The following is a 22,261-nucleotide window of genomic DNA, read 5'->3' as shown; positions in this document are numbered from 1 at the left end:
TGTGCTATGGGTTCTGAACTGCAACCAAATATGGCACATTGCAGCCTACGTCACTGCAAGCCTGGGCACTTGGTGACAGAGCATGTTTGATGCACATATTTAAAGTTAAGTTGTAATAAATCAGTTTACAAGAAAGATGAGCAAAGCATTAGCCTCTTTCCAAGTTCCACAGTCACTCCACATATGACCAGGGCCAACTTTGCGCCATGCAGTAATGCTCGTACCGTATACAGTGTAGACCGCTTATAACGTAAGTCGCCGAAGTCGCGAATATCCGCACTATAAGTGGTACCGCACTATATCCAAAGCAACCATTTTCAAGGCCCGCACTTATGCAAAACATGTGCACTGAGCCGCCACGCGTATGCAACAGTCGAGGAATGCAGCTAGAACGGTTGCATTCAATATACAGTCGAATCTCGTTAATTCGAACTAAATCACGTGGCGGCGCCTCCGACCGGCATTGCTCTGGCACCGCCATAGAGTAAAAGCGTAGGAGAGACCCCTCAATATCGCGCGCGAACGAAAAAAAGAAGAAAAAAAATGCGGCGGAAATTTCACCCTCTCTCAAATGCGCAAGGTCGCCGATTCTGCGTTGCGCCGGAACGTGTGTGTACATGCCGACGTCTCAGCCACGATACCATAGCCACGTGTAGAAAATGGCAGTGAACCTTTCTTTCTCCTTTATGCTTCCTCTACTTTCTAGTCACGTGTTGAGCTTGCACGCTGCGGTTACGGCGCAGAGGGAAGCAGCGGCGCTGTCCCAGGCCGGCCAACACCCGCTTCCCGATAACGGCAGAAAACGAAACTTTGGGGAGCTGGCGCCGGGCCGGCTAGAGCGGCGGCGCATGCACGGCGGCGGGCGCACACGATGACAGTCGAAAGTGAGGGAGCCACCGAAGCGGCGGAGTTGCCGAGGCGAAATCCGCTTCCCTGCCGCCCTCCTCCCTTATATTCCACGGTCTCCGCGTGCGCCCTTCGCAGTCATGTGCTAGCGCCGCCCGCTCCTTGAAGTTTCGTTTATTGCCATTATCGTGAAGCGAGCGTTGGCCGGCGTTGGCAGTTTTGTGGCGCTCGCTCGCAGTGATATTTCACGACTCGCACTCAAGATTCTGGTTTCCGCCTCACTGGCTGTTCGTTCGCGCCACGTGCCCTTCTCCTCCACTTCGTCTCTCTTTCTTCCTCGAGCACTCCTTGGGGCGCCCGTTTGAGGGGAGCGTTCGCCGTGTCCACTGACTTCCGTACTCCCAGGCAGCCGCACTGTAACCGGTATTTCGTTTTCCGCAACTGCACTATAAGCGATATGTGTATACATGGAGTGCTATGGGAAAATTAACGGGAGTCTGAAAACACCACACTATATCCGGTCCTGCACTATAAGCGGTTACGTTATAAGTAGTCTATACTGTAATACACAGAACCACTCACTAGGTTTTTCTTGCGGCCACAAGAACAGGAAGTACTAGTAGCCAGGTAGGTAAAAGCATATTTGCACTGCTGAACATGATGTTAGCTTCACAAGAGATGGGTCTCAGTGAGGTAACTGGAAAAATATATCAGCAAGGAATGTGTTCTACTGTACCTAATAATACACAAAGCACTGGAGAGTTTGGTGAACTGTCATCCTAATTTTTCGCTACCTTGATAAACAAGTTCAACATCATCTGTGTCATGTTGAACTTGTAGGCTAAGGTAGCGAAACGTGAGGATGATGCTGTATCTTGTTAACCCCCTCCCCACTTCAAAAAAAATTTTTGGCTACGCGACTGATGGCAGACCCCACAGCTAAAAAGGCCATTTCTTGGCCAAGTGAGCGTCAAAGTAATGTATGGATTGGTCCAAAAAGAGTTTGTTTAGGCAAACAAATGCCATTGTGGTAAAACACAGGAACAGAAGACATGCTTCTCTGAAGATGGGAAAAGTAAACCTTTTACAGCTCGGACCACTCATAACTGCTTATAGTGCGGGACCGGCTATATCACAATCTTTTCTGACTCCTATTTACTCTCCCACAGAACTCCATTTATATGCATACCACTTACAGTGCAGCCGTGCAAGATGAAATATTGATTATAATGTGGCTGTCAGAAAATCCCACAGACAAGTGAGGAAATGAGCGCGCTTCTCAACGAGGTGCGTCGGCTGAGGGGAGCGTGACGATGATGAGGAGACGCAGAGCAAATAAACAAGAAATGGAGCAATTAAAAAAAAAAAATGGGGCAGCAGCGTGTTGCAGGCACACAGGGGTTGCTAAGCAACCGAGAAGCTTTTGCTCCAGCCACTTGTAAGTAATGTGTGCTCCGCATCAAACGCATGTATGTGCATTAGCGCTCTTTGGCTGTGCAGAAAGTAAATAGTTTTTTACAACTTCAACCTGGCAGAAAGATCGTTTCCACAATTTTACTGTATGTTGCACGGGTGGCATGTGCAACACTGAAATGCTGGCAACTTCCTTGGCCGGTACCACGTTTTTTAAAATAACCCATGCGAATCAGTCTGAAAAATTGAACAAGGCAACATACAGTGTCCGTAATTTCGCTTGCCGTTCTACATCAGTTCTGTAGAGTTAATGGTGCAATTTGAATAATCGAGCAAGTCTGAAAAATGAGTCGCCGAATTGCCTTCGATTGCACTTTTTTTCTTTTTTTTTTCTGTGCCAACTTGTCTGCTTCATGCGAAGACTGCGGGTTCTCAGACGTTACCTTTCAACGTTCGTAAATTTAAACTCATACAAACACCCCGGTCGCATGCTTTGTTTCGCAAATACACACGGCTGCTTAGTCTACATGTTTTGCACGTGTGCAGCTTTTGAAAAATGTTGTTTTGATTATAGTGCAGTGCCGCTTATAGTGCAGATATTAACCACTCCAGCAACTTACGTTACAAGCAGTTGACAGTGTAGTACCATCATACAGCATGTCACTGAATGCGTGCTTAACATTTTATGCGCTTAACAACCTACTTGCACATTATGATGAACTATCCTTTTTTTCTTGCGTGAAAGGTGTCTATATACAGTCGAACCCACTTATAACAATATTCAAGTGCCACAAAAATTTCGATGTTATAACCATTAATTGCTATAACCGTCTTGCATGAAAAAAAAATCAAAATAGGTGGACGGCAGAGCTGTCGTGAAAAAACTTCCTCCATCTGGCTGCTGATTGTGTTGACTCGTTTAACTATTTAGCTCTGCTTCCTGCGCACTCCGACCGTGTGTAACAAGCTGCGGCTGTCAGTATTCAAGAATGGCACTGCTATAACAAGTGCAAAGTGGGGTTACGGGTGGCTTGTGACATGCGAGCTCCGCCAAGACATCGCTATAGTGGCCTCAAAAGGGGCCGCTTAAAAAATGCGAGAAGGTTGCCGTGGCAGCCTCTCCGCTTGAGAAATCCAGAAGAAATGCGGGGGCGAGATCGCCACAAGCATCTTGCCACGTACTTATCACTGGCTTGCACGAGAAAACCCCATGTCTGTCAGCTTTGCTTGCTTTACGCAAAGCTTGCCAACATCTTTATCTCGCGAAGGTCCCTCGTGAAAACGAAGCCCCGGAGGGACTGAATCATCTGCAGGGCCTCCTGCGAGGTTAACGTTAAGGCCTTACCACGTCATCGCTGTCGTCGTCACCGTCGCTATCCGATGCAAGCACATTTGCAACGATCGCCTCATCGGTTAGAAGCACTTCGTTTCCAAATCTATAGCAGTGCACCTTTTTTTTAACGGTAACCTCGTGCATTGCAAAAGATCAGCAGGTGGATCGACCATCTTCTGTTTCGTCGGCGAGTCAAACGAGGCTGAGAAACTACGCGGCCCGGAACGACTTCGACACAACCAACAAAGACGAGGAAGAGTGACTCAATCTGTCGGCAGAATGAAGGGCCAGCAAGCAATCTGAAAGCAGCGCCCCGCGCTATCAGCGCAGTTGGCACGATCCATTCGTGTTTCCGAGGAGTGGAAGGGCAACGGGAGAGAGGCGCACAAGGCTGGCGATGCGGAGAAGGCTGATAAATAGCACACGAAGGCTCGAATTTTCTTTTCAAAGATTTCGCATTCCATTTCCTTTCAGCACAGACATGCAGTAGCCATACTTCTTTGTCATAACCAATAATGCAGCATGGGGTCATTGTAGTAATCGGGTTATTTCACTATAGAAAACATACAAAAGTTGACGGTGCAACAGCTTCTCATTGTTATAACAGATACAGTAAAAGCTCGATGATACGATCACGGCTAATACGAATTTCCGGATGATACGAATTTTTCTGTGGTCCCGGCCGAGCCCGATTACTTTGCAACGTGCTAGAGAACGCTTGTTACGAATCGATTTTCAGCCTGCGGCGGTTGATACGAATAAACGCCGCCCCACCGACGGCCGCGAAAGAACAGCGCGCAGTCACGCGCTTTCTCTCCTTCTCTTTTGGTGCGGAGGCCGGACAGCGCGGACTCCGCGACTGGGCGCGAAGAGTTTGAAGCGGTGGCGCTTTTGGTGCTTTTCCTCCTTTTCTGCGAGCCGTCAGATGGAGTGACTGCTGCGCTTCGGGCCGCATTCTTCGTGTTTGCGCCATTTTGCCTAGTCGCAGCGAGCTATGTCTCGCAAGCGGAAAATACTCTCCTTTAAAGAGAAATTAGACATTCTTCGAAAGGTCGGTGAGGATCCCAAGAGGAAGCGGACAGAGTTGGCTAAGGAGCTAGGCCTCGCAACGTCAACACTGAGCACAATTGTTGCACAGCGAGACTATCATGAAAAACGTGCTTTCGTTCAACGTCAACGCGAAGCAAGCGAATTCGAACACGCTTATTTCGAACATACCGCGCACCGACAATGCTCTTAGCAGCGCGCCAAATCACGCGGCGGCGCCTCCGACCGGCATTGCTCCGACACCGCCATAGAGCAAAAGCTCAGGAGAGACCCCTCAATGCCGCGCGCGAAGGAACGGGGAAAAAAAAAAAAAAAAAAACCCGCGGCGGAAATTTCCTTCTCTCTCAAATTGCAAGGTTGCCGTTTCTGCATCGCGCCGGAACAAGCGTGTACGTGCCGACTAGAGTGTTCTAGACAACCGTATTCTAGCACATACTAGTGCCGACGTCTCAGCCACGCGGATAAAATGGTAGTGAACCCTTCTCCTCTATTTTCTAGTCACATGTTGACCTTGCACGCTGCGGTAGCACCGCAGAGGGAAACAGCGGCGGAGGCACAGTCGGGCCAACGAAACTGCCACGCCCGCAAACGCTCGCTTCCCGATAACGGCAGAAAACGAAACTTCAGGGGGTGGCTAAAATAAGCTGGCGCCAGCACGGCGGCGGGCGCGCACGGAGTCGAAGGTGAGAGAGCTACGAGGGAGTTGAGAGGGAGGGCGAGGGGAGCCACCAAAGCGGCGGAGTTGAAGCGGCCAAATCCGCTTCCCTGCCACCCTCCTCCCTCACCTTCGACGGTCTCCGCGCGCACCCGTGTGCCGGTGCCGCCCGCTCGCTCCCTGAAGCTTCGTTTTCTGTCGTTATCGGGAAGTGACCGTTAGCCGGCGTGGGCAGTTTCGTGGCCCGCGCTTGCTATGCGCTTGCGCGCCGCGATATTTCATGACTTGCACCGTTCGTGCATCGTGCTATGGTGCACGAATACTTCAAAAATACGTCCTTTTAATTCGAACAAATTTTCGGGCCCCCTCGAGTTCGAATTATCGAGATTCGACAGTAGTTTTAATTGTGTTTCGATGATACGAATTTCGGCTAATACGAATATTTTTCGTGACCCCGTGAGATTCGTATCATCGAGCTTTTACTGTATATTGTTAAAACCGGTATAGTTATAAGTGGTTTCAACTGTATTTATAAAAGAGTTACGAGGTACCACTTTCACAGATTTGTTACAAAAGGGACTCTCATGTACTGGGCGGAGATCTAAAGGCTCCCTTCTGGGGCAAAGACAGCTGTGCAATGAACCGTTTCAAAACACTTACCTCCCAGACAAGTTGGCACTGGTTCCTCTCTGTTTTTTCACCTTCTGAAAAATAAATCAGTAACATCTAACTTTAGTACACAACACCAAGTTATGTTCAAACATGTAAAACCATGGTGAAAACCATAGCTTCCCATGGTTGCATCATGTCGACAAGAGGAAGAATGTTACTATCAAACCCCTTCAATGTTGTGCCAACTTTGAAGCAAAAATGCAGTGAAACACTGGTCCACTTTTTTATAACTTTCTTTATTGCTCTCTCTTTTAAAAGAAATCAGCGATATGAACACCTTACAGGCTTTTATAGCAACCCTATAATCAAAAACGTGCGAGTCTCTCAAGATGTGTACCACCATGTCAGACAATCTAGAGTCGTCTTGCTAACTTACATTAGAAAAATAAAACCTAGAAGGAAGGATTAACAGATTACGCTATTATTATTAGAGTTTGCATCAGAATTCTCCTAGAAAAGAAAATGTTTGTACAGGTACACAAGTCCAACAAAGGCCCAAAGGGGACTTGTTCTTTTTCTTGGTGTTTTCATTTTGCATAGCACAGCTCCTGTAATTTTACACCTGTGTTGCATCATACAGCTGGAGTCAAGGCACAATGATAAAGAATGACATCAGACAAAGAGACACATGATATATACCTTTTTCACGAACAGGATACGGTTTAAAAAGTCTACAGTACATTATGCCAAATTTTTTAAATTTCTTGAACAGCAAGGGTATTAACACTGATACAGTGACAAGGAAATTGTGGAAAGAATATTTAATTAGAAATGCCATGTAGTACCGCTGAATGCACTCTTTCTTTTCAGTAAAGTTCCTCCCTTTTTGTGTAAGGGGGGGGGGGGGGTTTGTGTGTACATTTTTTTTAAATATTTAGCATATTTTTTATATATGCTGGTATTTTTCTTTCACACTTTGCTGAATCTTAATTTTGCAGTGTTTACAGATTTTTTTATTTTTTTTTTGTATGCACATGTATATTATTTCACTCTATGGATGCCCACCTTTTCTTTACTATCTTTATAATTATTTCTTTTACATGAACATGTATTGTTACCTCGCTTTGCTGTCAAAGCTGCTTTAAAATATTAGGGTCAGGAATCCTGTCAAGCTGCTATTTGAGCAGCTTTTAATTCCAGTCCTTGCGTCTTTTTCACTGTTCATTGCATTTGTTTTAACCGCTATCATTGTATGAATATTGCATCATTGTATTTTAACATATCACTGCGTGAAAAAGGATGCTCAATAAATGAAATGAAAATGAAAAAAAAAAACATTTCACTAAATACCAGTAAATGTCTTTTTTTTTGCCAACTTTTCTTCGTGCATGTGTGCGTGCGTGTGTGTGTGAACGTGCGTGTGTGCCTTTATTTCCTTCACATGTGTATGCAATGAATTTGGTGAACCACTGAGTTTAGTGCTGCATGCAAACTACACTTTTCTGTGAATCCCGCCCCGCACCCCATTAACTTTTGGTGCCACCAGTACATAATTGTGTATGCTTACCATTACAATTTTCCACACTCTTAATTACAGCAAATTGGTGCAGTAGGAGCAGAAGAAGCTTACCTCCTTGTATGGTGTCTTCAGACCACTTGATACGGCTGAGCATTAGGCGACGGTACTTGCTTTGTTGCCGAGGGCCCCCCTCGACCACCACAATGTTTACGTTGCGGTACAGGACCACGCAGCCTGTCAGGAACAACTGCTTGGCATTCATTTCCACCTTGAACTTCTTCGCAGGATTCATCAGGCTTAGCACCCTGCATAAACAGTCATGGGAGTTCCTGTACCTGATTACTAGAAAATGATGGGCACTACGTTGAGAGATAGAGCAGCGTGGATAAAGGATAAAATGAACACAGATGAGATTAGGGAAATAAGAAGGACTGGGCATGTCATGTAATGTCTAATCAATGGTAGCATAATGGGTGCCAAGTTAAGAGAAACACATTTAAAGGCGAGTTCAGTTCGGTTGGCACAGGACAGGAATGGTGGAGATCTGTAGAGAACTGGTAGTAATCTGTAGGATCAGTGTCCTGCAGAGAACTTCAACAGGCTGGTGAATATGATGATGATGATTGCATATGATAAATACAAGAAAAGCTAAGTAGTATACTAATTTTGGCTGCGTTTTCCAGGAAACAAAAGAGAGGAAGGAGGCAGGACTCTATATTTCTTCTTCCCAAATATGGCTACATGCACTCTACAATGCCTTTTATGGCCTTAGCACTCTATGGCCACATCTTGCTCAAAGCTTCATCTGTGCATTAATTGTGACAGACACAGTTAGGTGCCTTAATAAACACCATAATCTTGGGTAATTGAACTGCCCCCAAAAGAAGAGTTGCATAAGGAAAGTGCACTTCACATGCTTTTAAAGCATTTAGCTTTCTTCAGGAACCAACCACCATTTTTTATGTCGAACCACACCAGTAAATACCACACAGTGATACGGTACCACCGTGCTATCGCCAAAGCCGTGGTACCAGTGATAAGGGAAGCGTTCTTCTCTCATGATAGCTAGCATTTTGAGACACTGTCGTTACGATGCTGCGCCTCTGGTCCAAGACGCCGACGCTGTCGTTTAAGACACTGCGCTTCTGGTCACAGACTCTGCACGGGGTTCTGAAGTGGCCCTTAAAGGGACCCTGAAACAATTTTGACGATATGTCCACGTAATAATATTGTACAAACGTACTGAGTCATTAGAGTAGGTCCTTCCGACCATTAAGTGCTCCGCATAAAGCGTGTAATTTATTATAAGGTTTTAAAAATGTGCATCACTAGCAATTGCAGCAGTGCCGCTCCCCTGAATTTTCAGCTGCCTTGTCACCATCTACATAGCGGGCGTCAGGCTAGTTATCCAATTTGCTGCCCACTTGCGTCATCCATAATTTTTCCAATTATATGGTGAACAAATGTTGTTCATAATACTTTGAATGTTTCTATAAAAAAAAAAAGCACAACGCCAATTTATCACTACATTCAAACTTCCAGCACACAGCAAGTGTCGTCTGCTTGTGTTACAACATGCTCCTTGTTGACGCAAGCTGCACGGCCAGTGTTGGTCTCGAGGTTTCTTTTCGCGAGGACCATGAATCGCCCTTGTTCCACTGTGGGCTGCAAATCTAGTGATTGGCAACGTGTCAAGCTGTGACATTGTGTCTCTCTGCAAGACAACAAGTAAGTGGAGTGGCTGCAGCACATTGGACTATAGGTATTCGATCGGTGCCAGGGTCTACACATTTGCGGCCATCACCTCACGCCGGAGGATTACTACCACAAAAGAGAGCTTTAGCATGTCCGGAATTCCGGTAAATGCAGGTGGACTGGACGTTTTGCCGCATGGGCGGAGGCGCAAATGTAAGTGGCCTGCAGGGTCCACCTGGTGGCCCATAGCTAAACCAGACAAATACAGAGCTAATATAGCAGTAAGCAAGTGTACTCTACTTTGTTGCTGGTGTAAATTCTCGGCAGCAGCATAATCATGAACACATTATCTTTTTTACACTTGAAATGTTTTACACTTGATTCCAACAATATTAGCTCTGTGCTTGGATGGTTAAGCTCTGCACCACCAGGTGGCTGCACCATGCAGGCTGCTCACGTTTATGCCTTCGTCCATCCGTCAAAACGCTCAGCTCGCCTGCATTTATCGGAACACCGTACACACACAGCACTGCAACAGAACGCTCGCAATGCACACTGCTTGGATAGCTCTCGCTGGAGATTGATGGCCAGGCGGCTAGCGAAGCAGTAGGAGAGGCTTCGCGTGCTGGCTCCAAAACACATCGGAAGTAACTGACATGACATCACATCACGACATAATGCCAGTGAACTCGAAGCTGAGCCCCAACCACTCGGCGACTGAGTTGAGGAGGAAAAGTATTTCTAGAGAGGAGGGTAACTTTAACTTTCTGTAGCTCTCTTATAATGAGACACTTCACTGAAATTGCGGCACAAATGTTTTACTATAGCTGTCCTCTACATGTCTACAAAATATGTCCAAACCATATCAGGGACCCTTTAAGGAAGTGGCGCTCGAAGTATCGGTTCGCTCCTGTGTACGGCTAAGGCATAGTGGTAAGAGGAGTGCCACAAATAACCACCTCCCAAAGCATGCTAAACGCATTCTTGGTTGGATAGCAATCGGGGTTGGTTCTTCATAATTTTTCAGGTAGGTCCCCACCAGGTGTACGTAAACTGCAGCACTCGCTTGTGCACAGCACTTCAACAACAGACATCAATGACAAGCTATTACAGTGGCAATCATAGTCATACCAAAAAGAGCTACAAGTACAACGATGACCATAGTAACTTATTTTTTGTCAATATCGCTATAGTATAGCTTTCATGAATACAGATGATTAGTCTTTCTGTCTGTCTTCTACTTCTACGCTGAACATCTCAAGGAATGACGACGGTACGGAATAGCTATGCAGAGAGAATATTCTGGCAGCTTAACCGTCCCCCCTTCCATAGCATCCTAATAAAATGACACTGCTGTGGCTGTCTTCATGAATCCATACGGACACTTCAGACCTAAATGCCACCTAATGAATGCATTTAGGAGGATGGAATTCTAAAAGAACCACGTGTGACCCAGAAAAATCCTGCTTTATTTTGAGAGAAATCAACACACAACCCGTTTTTAAACAAAAGCTGCAGATTGATTACGAAGCCTTCCCTCTTATAAGGGAGTGCAGCAAAAGCCATTAGTTCTACACATCAGATGCAACACAAATATCCAAAGCCAGTAAGGTACCTCCAAATTCTGGTATTTTTCTGCCTTTACGGAATAGCAGACATTTCTAACTTGTAAAATACTTGTAACTTATTGGAGGACAAGATGATCGATGCAATGCAGTCACAACTCGGTAAACAAACAAATACAGCGAAGTAAATTTTAAAAATATCTCGTCAATCTATCAGCACGTAACGAATATATGCTTATAATGAAGGTGTTTTCGTATCGAATGTGACTCTATTATATCAACAAGATTCAAATGTATAATCCTTAGATGCTTTTTAGGCAATTATAATGCGGTAGCATTAAGTGTGTCACAGATATCTTGAGTTTCTGCACGCTGCTGCTGGAGAAATACAATGTAGAAGGAAGTCTGGCCACCACCTACGGTAATAGGGATGAGTTAAAACTTGGGTGTCCTTAACATAGGAACTTTGTACTGATGCACAGACAACTCAAATCTAAAATAAGTTCTACTCTATTCAATTAAAAAAAAAAAAAATCTGCAGCTTAGATGCCTTAGCTGAATCAAGTTAAACTTATACTCGTGAAAGTGCACTGACCGGTAGACAGACACATGTACGCCCCGAGTCGTGTCCTCCTTGAGCTTGCGCAGTTTTTTCTCCCGCCGCTGTTCGGTGGTCAGTTTCCGTGACGCGTTCGCCTCTTCATGGGCCCTGCGCTCCCCCAAGCAAAGATTTTACCAAAGTGCAGATGGGATCTCATAAAATGCTTTTATGCAGAGCACGGTCACAATAGGCATACACAAAATGTCAACTTCCAACAATCTATTCCTAGAAACAGCCATGCTTTCACCTCAAAGCTGTTGCATAAAACCAACCCAATTCTGCATGAATCTGTGGCATTGTAACAGGGATATGGGTGCAGCACCTTATCATGTGCGACCTTTGGGCCTTCTTATGTATTTTGTACTAAGAAAACGCTGTGATTGACCTGCATGAATAAAAAATTTTTTCATTGCCTACTACCACTACACTGAGCAAGTATACACCAGATACCAATTGCAACCATCGCCTTACTACTTGTACTGTAGTATTACCATGACTACCACTACTACTGCTGCTACCACCACATCATTTTGAGCCTGGGGTTCGAGACCATAGCTACTATAACAATACAGATACATTACCAGTGATGCTCACAGCTGTACGATGAAACTACAGCTTTTTTTCTGGGAATGGAACGTTAGGCTGTCCTACGTGTGTTTTCTCTTTTCATCTTTCCTTTTTTTTTCTTTTTTTTTTTACTGCACTACACTTAAAAGCTAAGGTTATGTCCCAACAAGCCAAGCTGCAACCCAGGTAGGGCCTCTTTGCTTCTAAAGGTGGGGGGCCACTTACTTTTGCCGTTTGGCCATCTGCTCACGCACGTGCGCCTCGACTTTTGTTGGGTCTTGCACCTGTTGGCTGCCCAGAACTCTCATCAGGTTGGACATGCGCACTGAAAATATGTGCGCAAGCATTAGTCAAGTACAGTTTTAAAAATACAGCCATAAAAGAATGATTCTCTGGCTCTCTAACTCAATTACTGAGAACAGCTATTACAAGCCCGTGACTCAGATAGGTTTAGAGAATGCCATGAGACCTTAAGAACCCCCCCCGATTCTCCTGAAAAAGAATGAGACTTGCAGTGCCAGTTGTGGAATTCAAATAGCTACGGAAACTACTCACTGAACATTCAGAAAGCACTTCTTCTTTGGCTAATCATTGGTGACAAGTACATTTAGAGCAGATGATGTCACTAACAACATGCATACATTGCTCCTTCGGCACCTGGTAAGAGTCAGTAGCAAAAGACCATGTGTAGGTTCTTTGTCAAAAGTAGTGGGCTGCTCTGCGCTTTCACCATATACAGTTAAACCTGGATATAACGAAATCGACAAATTCCCGGAAAATTTCGTTATAAAGAGTATTTCGTTATATGAAGGTTCGGCACGACAATTCGAAAAAGAAACGCTTACCGTATTTACTCGATTCTAACGCGCCCTCAATTGTAGCACTCATCCTTGGAAGTCATTCGTCGAAGCACTCATCATCCTTGGAATGTCACACCAGGTACCGGATGTGTGGACGCGTGTCGTTTCGCACAAGCGCGAGGCATCAGAAACTAAGAGCGAGCGTCACGATGGCAGTCGTAGCGTTGTATAGTGTTACAGTAGAACCCCGCTGTTACGTTCCCGGGGGCTGCGTTTTCCCGGTTGTTAAGTCGTTTTCGGCAGGTCCCGGCACAGCTCCCATAGAACCGAATGCATTGGTAACCCTGCAGTTGCGTCGCAACTGTGGGATCGTTCCCGCATCATACGTTGCGAACTGTCACCCCGCGCCGGCCCGAGTAGCCATTTTGACTTTTCATGTCGATTGGCTTGGTGGCTTGACGATGGCATTGGCCGCCCAAAGTGCCGGGGGTGACAACTATGACGTATTTTCGGTTTCCGCCAGCAAAAGTATGGCCCTTGAGATCCGTATTTGCTATATAAAGATGCTGTCTATGACGCGTTGTTGCCCTAAAATTGGTTTTGGCTCATAGATATTCCATATAAAGTCCAAGGGCGATAACACAGTCACCGCGCGCCGTATGCTGTATGTGCGAGTGAAATTGTGCGAGGGGAGCCGACGACCGGGTCTAAATCTCGCGCGCACAAGAAAAGCAGGGAGGAAGCGCGCCTTCTCCCGTTGCGCTCGAGGCACCGGCGAGGGAGCGAGGGGGGAGGGATAGCGGGGCGGCGTTGCACTATACTCTGGCATCAACTGCGTACTGCGCGGCGGCGTGTGGTAGCGCGGGCCGTATCTTGAAAGCGATCTGCGTTGGGGCAGAGTCTAGGCAGTGTAGGTGTGTCGGCGGCTCGTAGCTTTGTGCGTGCTATGTGTTCTCGGCGCTCAGTTTGCGTTAAAGGGATAGACAACAGCACGAAGGTCACTTCGCTCGCTTCTGCAGGGGGCGCTTCCACACGCCGCCAGTGTTTGACAGCGCGTGTCCGCGCTCACTGAGTGTGATGTGTCACAGTGTCTGCCAGCACGTCGGCAACATCAATTGGAAAAGGAGAGTACCGGCTTGGCAGGCTAGGCCAGCTGCAGCAAGCGGCAGGATCAGGTTTGAATGAAGGGAGGGGGAAAGGTCACGCCCGCGGCGGCAAGATCGCCGGATCGAGGTATGCAGGCCCGCCTCGCACACGTGCGCTTGCTTCGCATTCCGTCGCGGCGGAGAAGGTGCTTCCGGTTGCTGCTCTCGCAAAAATGACAAAATTTGGGGCGAAATCTCTAGGTCGGAGGGGAAAATTCGTTATATCGAGGGGGTCTCCCGCTGCCACTTCATTATGTAGAGGTCTCAAATACATGTGCTTCTATGGAGTAACAGCGGGGAATAGAAAAATTTCGTTATATCCAGGAATTCATTATATGGAGCTTCATTATAAGCAGGTTTAACTGTACAGCTGAACCTCGATATAACGAATGTGGATAAAACAAGTTATCGGATACAATGAAGTAAATTAAACAATTTGGCTGGCCACGCTTTAGTTCAATGGGTTAACTTACGATCATAACGAAACATAGAGCACAAGATCCAACGCTTGCTGAAATGCAATAGTGGACATAGTGAAGCAAATATTTGCTCACTCACAGTTAAAAACATGTTTCTCAAGAAGCAGGCATTACAGAGTGGAATTATTGGTCAATCATTTTTGGGATTAGCTATCAGCTTTCATGTGACTCGGCACCAAACACTGTCAGCGTCTACGAGCTACAGTGTTTCTGGCACAGTGCCAAAATAGCGTGTTGGCATGCTATTTTAGCACTACTGCTCATAGATGCCAACACTTCCGGTGCCAATTCATGTGAAATCTCGCGAAAGTGATAGTGTCGACGACAGGAATTGACAGCCTGGGTACAGTTGCTAACGAGGAAAACTAGCGAGACAAAAAGATAACAAACACAGGTAGGAAACATAAAGACAAGCGCGCGTCTTTGTCTTCCCTTCCTGCGTGTGCTGTCTTTTTATTGCGCTTAAATTTTCATCATCAGCAATGAAAGGCCAACAATTATTTCTTCTTGGGTACAGTGAACCAGCATATTTAGATTGTGTGCCGACCGTCACGTCTTATTGCGTGTGTTGGATGATGTAGTGCTCGTAGTAGCGCGTAGTCGTTGCTCACTATTGAACATGTCTAGCAAACCTTAGCTCCAGCCATGGCTTGTTTAGAGCGTGCGCCTGGCATCTGACCACACGTGCAACATGCTTTAATGCGACGCACCTTCAATAGTCAGCGACTGCAATTACATATCTATATATATTTTTTTTTCAAATAAATTAATGCTTGCATGTAGGGTAGCATTTACGTGTCGCGCTGTGTTGTTCACGTGAAATTGATCGGTCGGTGGGCAGGCATAAGTTTTGCTAGGCTCCAACATGACTGGCACACTGCCACACAGCCGTTATTGCTGGGATCAGGCAATAACGGCAGTCCGGCGGCTTGCCAGTCATGTCAGACAGCATGCTTGGCACAGTGCCAGGAGGATGCTGTCACCTGTCGACACTGACGAGTCAGTTGCTAGTCACTTGAAAAGTTGCGAACACAATTTTATCTCCGAAAGTAAATAACTGAGAATACCGCCCTTGCTGGGTGGCTTGGAATGCCAACACTCGACGGCACACTTGCATTTTAACGCGACAGCGTGAAGGGCCCCGTGTTGCAGAAAATCTGGTGTCGGCTTCGGTGTAAGCATCGGCGTCTGTGGCATCCGTGGCAGGAGAAATTCATCCCGAACCACCCCGACCACACAGGTCCTCCGTGTGGCGCAAGGGGTTAGTGAACAAAAATCCGTCAGAAAAATCGTAAAGTACGACCTAACTACAACCTACATACATGATAGCGTAGGATTGCAATTTGAATATACGAGAAAAAAGCCCAATAAGCAGCCAGGGATCTTTGAATGCTATCGCGTTCCACTCTTAAAGGCGAAGCTTAAGCGTCCTCCAATTCTGATGGTGTGCGGCTTGTAAGCAAGCAATGCTCACTGAACAATTTTCTCTACCCACTCTTTTTCAGTGCTAAACCAATTTGAATTAAGCCTCTTGCATTCAGATGGATTCTGGACAACTGAAAAGCTTAAAAAGGACTTACACTTCAACGAGCAACACCGAATCAGTTTTCCTCACATAAATACAATATCGGATTTTTAAAATCGATATTAGAGTCTACTTTTATAAGGAATATTGGATATAACTAAGTATTATTAGCGGCAGCTATGACTTCATCCTAATGAGGTCCGTCTGTCGTTCGGTTGTGTGCTGCAATTCCTACGGCACTGATGACACTTCATACCTCTAGATAATGAGTACAAGAGTTCTTTTCATTCGCCCAAGGCGTTGGGAACTCTTGGCATACCACAGGAACTTCTTCAAACAGCCTGTATGATCCTTTTTTCAGAGTAAATGATGATAATGTTCATGGCCGCAGGCAACTTAGCCTGTATACTTTCGACAAGGACTCTGCATTAAAATACAAACCCAGTGGAACTGCACTGCTTAAGAGCCAGATTTAGTGCACTGACCAAAACATCTACATAAGCCAAGCCTTTGGTAATACGTGGTATGTCCTCGTGCAGGTGAAAGGGAACAACTACATACTTCAGGCCTAGCCCCGACATTCACGATACACTACGAGGCAAATGGACCAAGGACAAAGAACATGTGCCACGCACCTTTCGGCTCAGGTGGGGGCTCCAACCCCAGACGGATCTTCTCCTGCTTCTCCTTCCAGGCCTCACGACGGTTCTGCCGTCGCAGCTTCTTGCGCTCCTTCTGCGTCAGGAAGACGGGTAGCGGAGGTGGGCCCCGGGGCGGCAGGGTGGGCGCCTTCATCTGGATCGGGTGTTCCACTAGATTGGTGACGCCCTCGAGTAGGTTTTCAAGCGGCTCTCCGCCAGACACCACAGCATCGATCACACTGTCGTAGCTCTCGCCCTTGATGATGAACGTGTCCCACCACTCAACGTCGGGTACCTCGTCCTTGCCCTCCTTGGCCTGACGTGCAGCGGGCACCATGAGTGCAATCTTGGTGGCCGACGAGATGCCCGTCTTTTTTGCTGCCTGGGCAATTTCCTGCTGCAGGCGCTCGAGCTTCGCCCGGGTGCGCAATCGTTGGGCTAGCTGTTCGTACTTGCCCTTCTCGTGGAAGCGGAAGGCCCGGCGGCCGCGCTGTACTGGCTTCGCCCCGACCCGTAGGTCAAAGAAGTTCTGCTCCGACACATCCTCGCTAACCTTCTCCTGGTGAATCTTGAACTGCTCCCGCTTCTGGGCTCGGATGTTCGCCTGCACCACACAATATGCCCACCTCCCAGTGTCATTTCCAAGATGCTCAGTATGCAGCACATGAATTGCTTAGCTAGCCAAGTTTGCAGATTAGCCTATAGGTGGTTGAAACTTGGAGTCAGAGCACTTAATATTTATTAATACTAACTTGTAAAAAAAAAGAACACCTCTGCATTCCCAACATGATAGGACTACAAGTTACGGCCAAGGGCTTACAAGAATAAAAATAACACACACAAGCCAGCCCATCAGCTACTTGTTCCAGCTATCATTCACTTATAGGTCCTCTTCAGTTTTTATGAGCCAAAGCAAGTTAACAAAAATGTTGGGCATTCGCCTAGCTGAGCCTGCGAACATCATTTCACTGAGTTACACCATGCATTGTCATAGGAATGTGAGGAAGTTGTGTTACAGAATGTTAAAAATATACTAATAATAAAGGTTGGCTTTCCTCTATAACCTGGCTGCCTGGTAGTCGAACTCTAGGCACCAAGTGTAGCACTAGCACGTTGCACTTGACTGGTGATTACAGAGAAAAGAAAGGTGCCAAATTTGTGAAAGTAGTTATGGCAGCCATCATAGGATAATTTAGTGATGTTGCCGCACTAACTTTTGATTTCGTCATCAGACAGGTTACTAACACTATGTACAGTCTGTTTCACACTTAGGGGAAAACTCGGAGCGCCTTGCAATGCGCTCCGAGTTTTCCCCTAAGTGTGAAACAGACTGTACATGGCCAGAATGGGTGCACAAGCAAACTGTGCTCAAAATTGCTTCGAGTGGTCCAGTTCTGTCCCTGTGTATAACAGCGCGTTTTTCCACAAAAAAAAAAAGAGTAGGTAAGGCATATTTAGCATTGACAGCACTCTGCATTGTTTCCTCCATGTTGTTTCTTTGTTTCACTGAATGTCAATCAAGTTTAAATCATGGCCGCACACAATCACAGACTGCAGCACTCCCAACTTGAGATGCGGTTGCCTCTTCCTTCTAGTGACAGCTACATGCGTGTTGTGGGCACTAATGATGTGCAGTGTAACTCAGACATTGCACTTTACAGAGTCTAAAATTCTTCATGTTGGGATAAGTAGAGCTGTACAGTGTGTCTATATTGTAACAATTATTTTCCTTCAATTTCGTGTGTATGCATGTGTGTGCACATGTGCATGTGTTCTTGATAGCTGATCTGAGTGATAACGACAGCATGGTGCCATGCAGGCCAATGATGAAAGGTCAGATAAAGAAAAGAAGTGTTGCGGCAACATTGACGTTGCCACAACGGCACAGAAGAACACAAACTTCCGCATTTCTTATGTGCTGTCAGTTATCAACTTTCTATTCAGACCATGCCCGTGTCTCACCTGGCTGCTTCAGGCTGACAGGCAGAGCCTGGCCAGACGCCTAACATTTTCAGCCAGACCTCAAGAAATGAAACGCCTCCCTGGAATCATTACAAATCGCAGTGTCAGATGTGTGTATACTGTGCCAAGTAGCTACAGCTTCTGCACATACTTCTAATTGTTTTCCTCTACTACACACAGTTAGGCACGCACTGCACAAACAAAAAGCTAGCCGACCCTGACACATGGCCAAAATCTGTCCAATAATAAAAAATATTGCCGCTGCTAGCAGCTGGGATGGGTGCATAATGCCTTGCCTTGAGCGTAGGTGTGTGGTGGGCCAGCTGAATTTCTCTTCCTGTTGAGTCCACCGTGCGGCCCTCGGCATTGAGAATGAGAGGTGTTGGCCGGCTGCACATACGTGAAACAAAGTTTTACAACTCCACAAAGGCTTAATGAGCCAGATCATGCCTGAGGCATCATGGCAGCTTGCAGTAGTTCAGCTTGAAGAGCACATTTATACATGAATTCCTTATTTACACAATATTAAGCACATGATGAGATAGCTGATACTGCAATATCTATGAATATGAATGAGTAGCATATATTGTGTATAGCGTTACTGAATCTCGGCAAAGCTGTAGGGCTGCAGCTAAGCACCTAAGCAGACGAAATGTGCACCTCTTGGTTAGTGGATATGATGGAAATCCCAGCACATCACCCCCAAGAGTTTCAACACGCCGCAAGCTTTGCTAATCTAGATCATACCAAAAAACTGCACTGGTTCTCATCATGCTGGACTCTGTGTCATTTCAAGTGAAAAATAGTGGTATAATTTCTTTCATGGTTCAGTATTAAAAACATTCATTTCGCTACCTTTCCGTGATGCGTCCAACCAAAACTTTTGCACCGACGCTGATCTATATCTACACTATCTGAAATTAGGCTTTTTAAGCTGTCCAAAATTCCCTTGCAGTCGGCCTCCGAACACATGATGGCAAACCACTGCTGAGGAAAGTGACTTGCTCTCACGTGGCAGCGGTGGCTGGGGTTGCGGCAGGCTGCTGAAGAAAGCCGGGCCGACTGCCCAGCTTGGCCTGGATCTGGGCAGTGAGCTCAGCGATGCGGTTGCGGCTGTCCGCAACGGCTGCGGCCACAGGCACCACAGCCGGTGGCACGCTGCCGCCGAGGGCCTTCTTGCGCTCTTCAATCATGCGCTGCGCATTGGCCATCATCTCACGGATTTGCAGGGTGGTCAGCTGGCCGGGACTCGGCTGACTCAGCATCGACGGCGACATTTCGGAGAAGCGCGACTTGCGCGGGCCGTCCTCCTCAGCCTGTAACTGACGCTGTTGCTTCGTGCGAATCTGCTCCTGGGCACCAGTCAACAATTGCTCTGCCAGTGACGCCGCCTTGGCGTCATCCAGCAGCGACGACAGTTTTCCTGCGATCAAAGACTGTCAGCCACCACTGAACTAAGCTTTACTGAACAGAATAAATTATATGGCAACTCGGGAGACTACTGCAGCCAGGACCACGACCGAAAAGCAGGCGAGCGCGAGTTCTCTCACGCTAGAGCTCATGCTCAACCCAAGTCTGGACATACCAGAACCAACTTTGGGGTGTGCTTTCCGCGTGCCCATAAGCTGCTTCTCCACCTCCAGCTGATGTTCTCATAGAGGTCATTAAAATCTCAAGTGGTGCTTTGACATTGAAATAGACCTTTTGGCTATGTCCCTGAAGAAACGGCGAAAATGCATAGCATAGATACAAGGGAGTGGCTATTCTGCCGGCAGCCGGGAGAAATATGTTTTCGAAATTCTCCCGGCAGTTGAATCTCATTGGCTAACGTAGTGACGTCAGAAGTGCCGGCAAAATTAAATTTTTGGCATTCTGCCGGCAGCCGGGAGAAATATAATTTCATCGGAAGATGAAGTGGAGTTAGAAGGGCCAGCAAAACAAAAATCGCATTCTGCCGGCAGCCCATAAGTGCCAGCAAAAATAACATTTTCGGCAGTTTGCCGGCAGAACTTGGCAAAATTTTATTTTGCTTTAGGGCAAATCAGTTAATTTAGATTAAGTGATGGAATATAAACAGCTCTTAATTTAGCGAATATCAGTTGACTGACACTAAGCGACAGCCGGGAGAATGGCGTTTCGATTTCATTGCGGCAGCCGCGACAGCGCCGGCTAAATTGCAATGTTGCGGGCAGCTGCTTCAATAATATCGACTTCTCACGACAGTTAAGCCAAATTGGTTAATTTTGCCAAATTGGTTAATTTTGGTTAAAGTTCGTTTGACTGACGTATCGAGCCTCGATCCCGATCGGACGTCGGTACACAGTCACGTTAGGGTCTCAATCCGGATCCAGTGACTCTCGCGTTGCACTCGGAAGCGCGATCAAGTGCCCGTGTGACTGGGATTTAGGTGGGGGGGAGCGAAGATGCCTGCGTTCCGCTGGCACCCCCTAACGTAAAACTTTGTAAAGGTTGCGGTTAAACAAGGATGCACCTTGTTTACCACAAGGTGCATTGTCGTGGCCAGAGTGCTGGTGGCAACCGTATTTTTACAACTTTATTCTGTAGCAATGTTACCGCAAAAAAAAAATTTCTTCTCGTGCAAAGACAACCGATGTGTCAACACAGTGCACACTCGGCCCGCAGTAAATTTTGACTGGCAGATATCACGAAAAATGCCAGTACCATAAAGTGTTGTTTAGCGTACTTATTAGAACCAGAATTCCTGCGGGCAGCCACACTCTAGGAACGATACACTTTCGCCCCTAGATGCATGCGTTCTTGTACACCATGCCTCGATAAACTTGCATAATAAAGCGGTGCAACCATTCACGCAAGCTATGTACAACTAACGCAGAGCAAAACCATCGCATAAAAGAACTTAGAACATATCTATGGAGCGATTTACTTCAGCATCATGCCACTTTTTTTTTTTTTTCAACTTTTCAACACTTGCTGGGCAGTTATTTTGTCCATATTTCTCCCGAATGCCGGCACTTCTGACGTCACTCCATCAGCCAATGAGATTCGAGTGCCGGGAGAATTTCGAAAACATATTTCTCCCGGCTGCCGGCAGAATAGCCACCCTCTAGATACAAGTCCCACATAAGCAAAACAAGTACGAAGAGCGTCTGCCAAAACTTTCGAAGGCCAGTGCATACGCGACAGGTCCGAGATAGCCGCCAGGCTACGCGCTGAGGCTATGTGGAACTTTCAATGCACAACAGTTGCAAGACAGTGCTCCGAAGCATCTTGTCTGTACATACATAGCGGAGTAAACGTAAAACGATTCACAATGACACGTAAACAAGGTGGTTTGCAAAAACTATTACACTCTGTTGTAATGTAATCTTAGCACCAACAGGAGGGCCTCACTTTGATCTAATTTAACTGAGAAAGCACTTTATTCGCTAATCATATATACATATCTAACGAGCGGACGCAATTAACTGTCTTGTCCCACGAGCGATTTGCAGCCATTCTGCCTTACTTGCTGTCTCTGCCTTGTCAAAGCCACTTGACAGGCAGCTCACGGCAGCCGTTACCAGCGTCGGTTCCTCGAAGCCGAGAAACTTGTGCACTGTCCGGTCGACCCATGGCCGCAGCTCTTCGGCTTCCTTGCGGGTGAGGGCCATGTTTCAACTGAGTCCGGACGCTGTCACGCACTCACATGCGACCCTAAAAACACAAAGACGACGTTCGCAACATATTAAAATATTAGAAACACAGCCGTACGAATGAAGGCTTGTTCGAAATACTATAAAAACAACCGCACAAATGGAAACAAGACAACAAAACGCAACCACAACGCAAACTTTCAAAACAAGCGTGTTACAACTGTCTTCGTCTTGTCTTGACT

At 46.5% G+C, this 22,261-nt stretch overlaps 1 protein-coding gene across 1 annotated transcript in view; it reads right to left on the bottom strand.

The window, feature by feature from the left end:
- The window catches only part of LOC119456032 (U4/U6 small nuclear ribonucleoprotein Prp3-like), a 25,849-nt gene extending 3,588 nt beyond the window's left edge, over positions 1-22,261 (bottom strand). The window contains exons 1-8 of the mRNA XM_037717628.2: positions 21,893-22,261; positions 19,417-19,828; positions 18,702-18,795; positions 16,438-17,047; positions 12,079-12,178; positions 11,281-11,394; positions 7,537-7,730; positions 5,955-5,998 (exon numbers count right to left, since the gene is read on the bottom strand). Coding sequence (XP_037573556.1) covers positions 5,955-5,998; positions 7,537-7,730; positions 11,281-11,394; positions 12,079-12,178; positions 16,438-17,047; positions 18,702-18,795; positions 19,417-19,828; positions 21,893-22,037 — 1,713 coding nt within the window. The 5' untranslated portion in view covers positions 22,038-22,261. The remainder of the gene's footprint in view (positions 1-5,954; positions 5,999-7,536; positions 7,731-11,280; positions 11,395-12,078; positions 12,179-16,437; positions 17,048-18,701; positions 18,796-19,416; positions 19,829-21,892) is intronic.

This window comes from Dermacentor silvarum, chromosome 6 (genome assembly GCF_013339745.2).
Source record: "Dermacentor silvarum isolate Dsil-2018 chromosome 6, BIME_Dsil_1.4, whole genome shotgun sequence".
In the NCBI taxonomy this organism is placed as follows: Eukaryota; Metazoa; Arthropoda; class Arachnida; order Ixodida; family Ixodidae; genus Dermacentor; species Dermacentor silvarum.
This window is presented reverse-complemented; position numbering and strand designations above follow the sequence as displayed.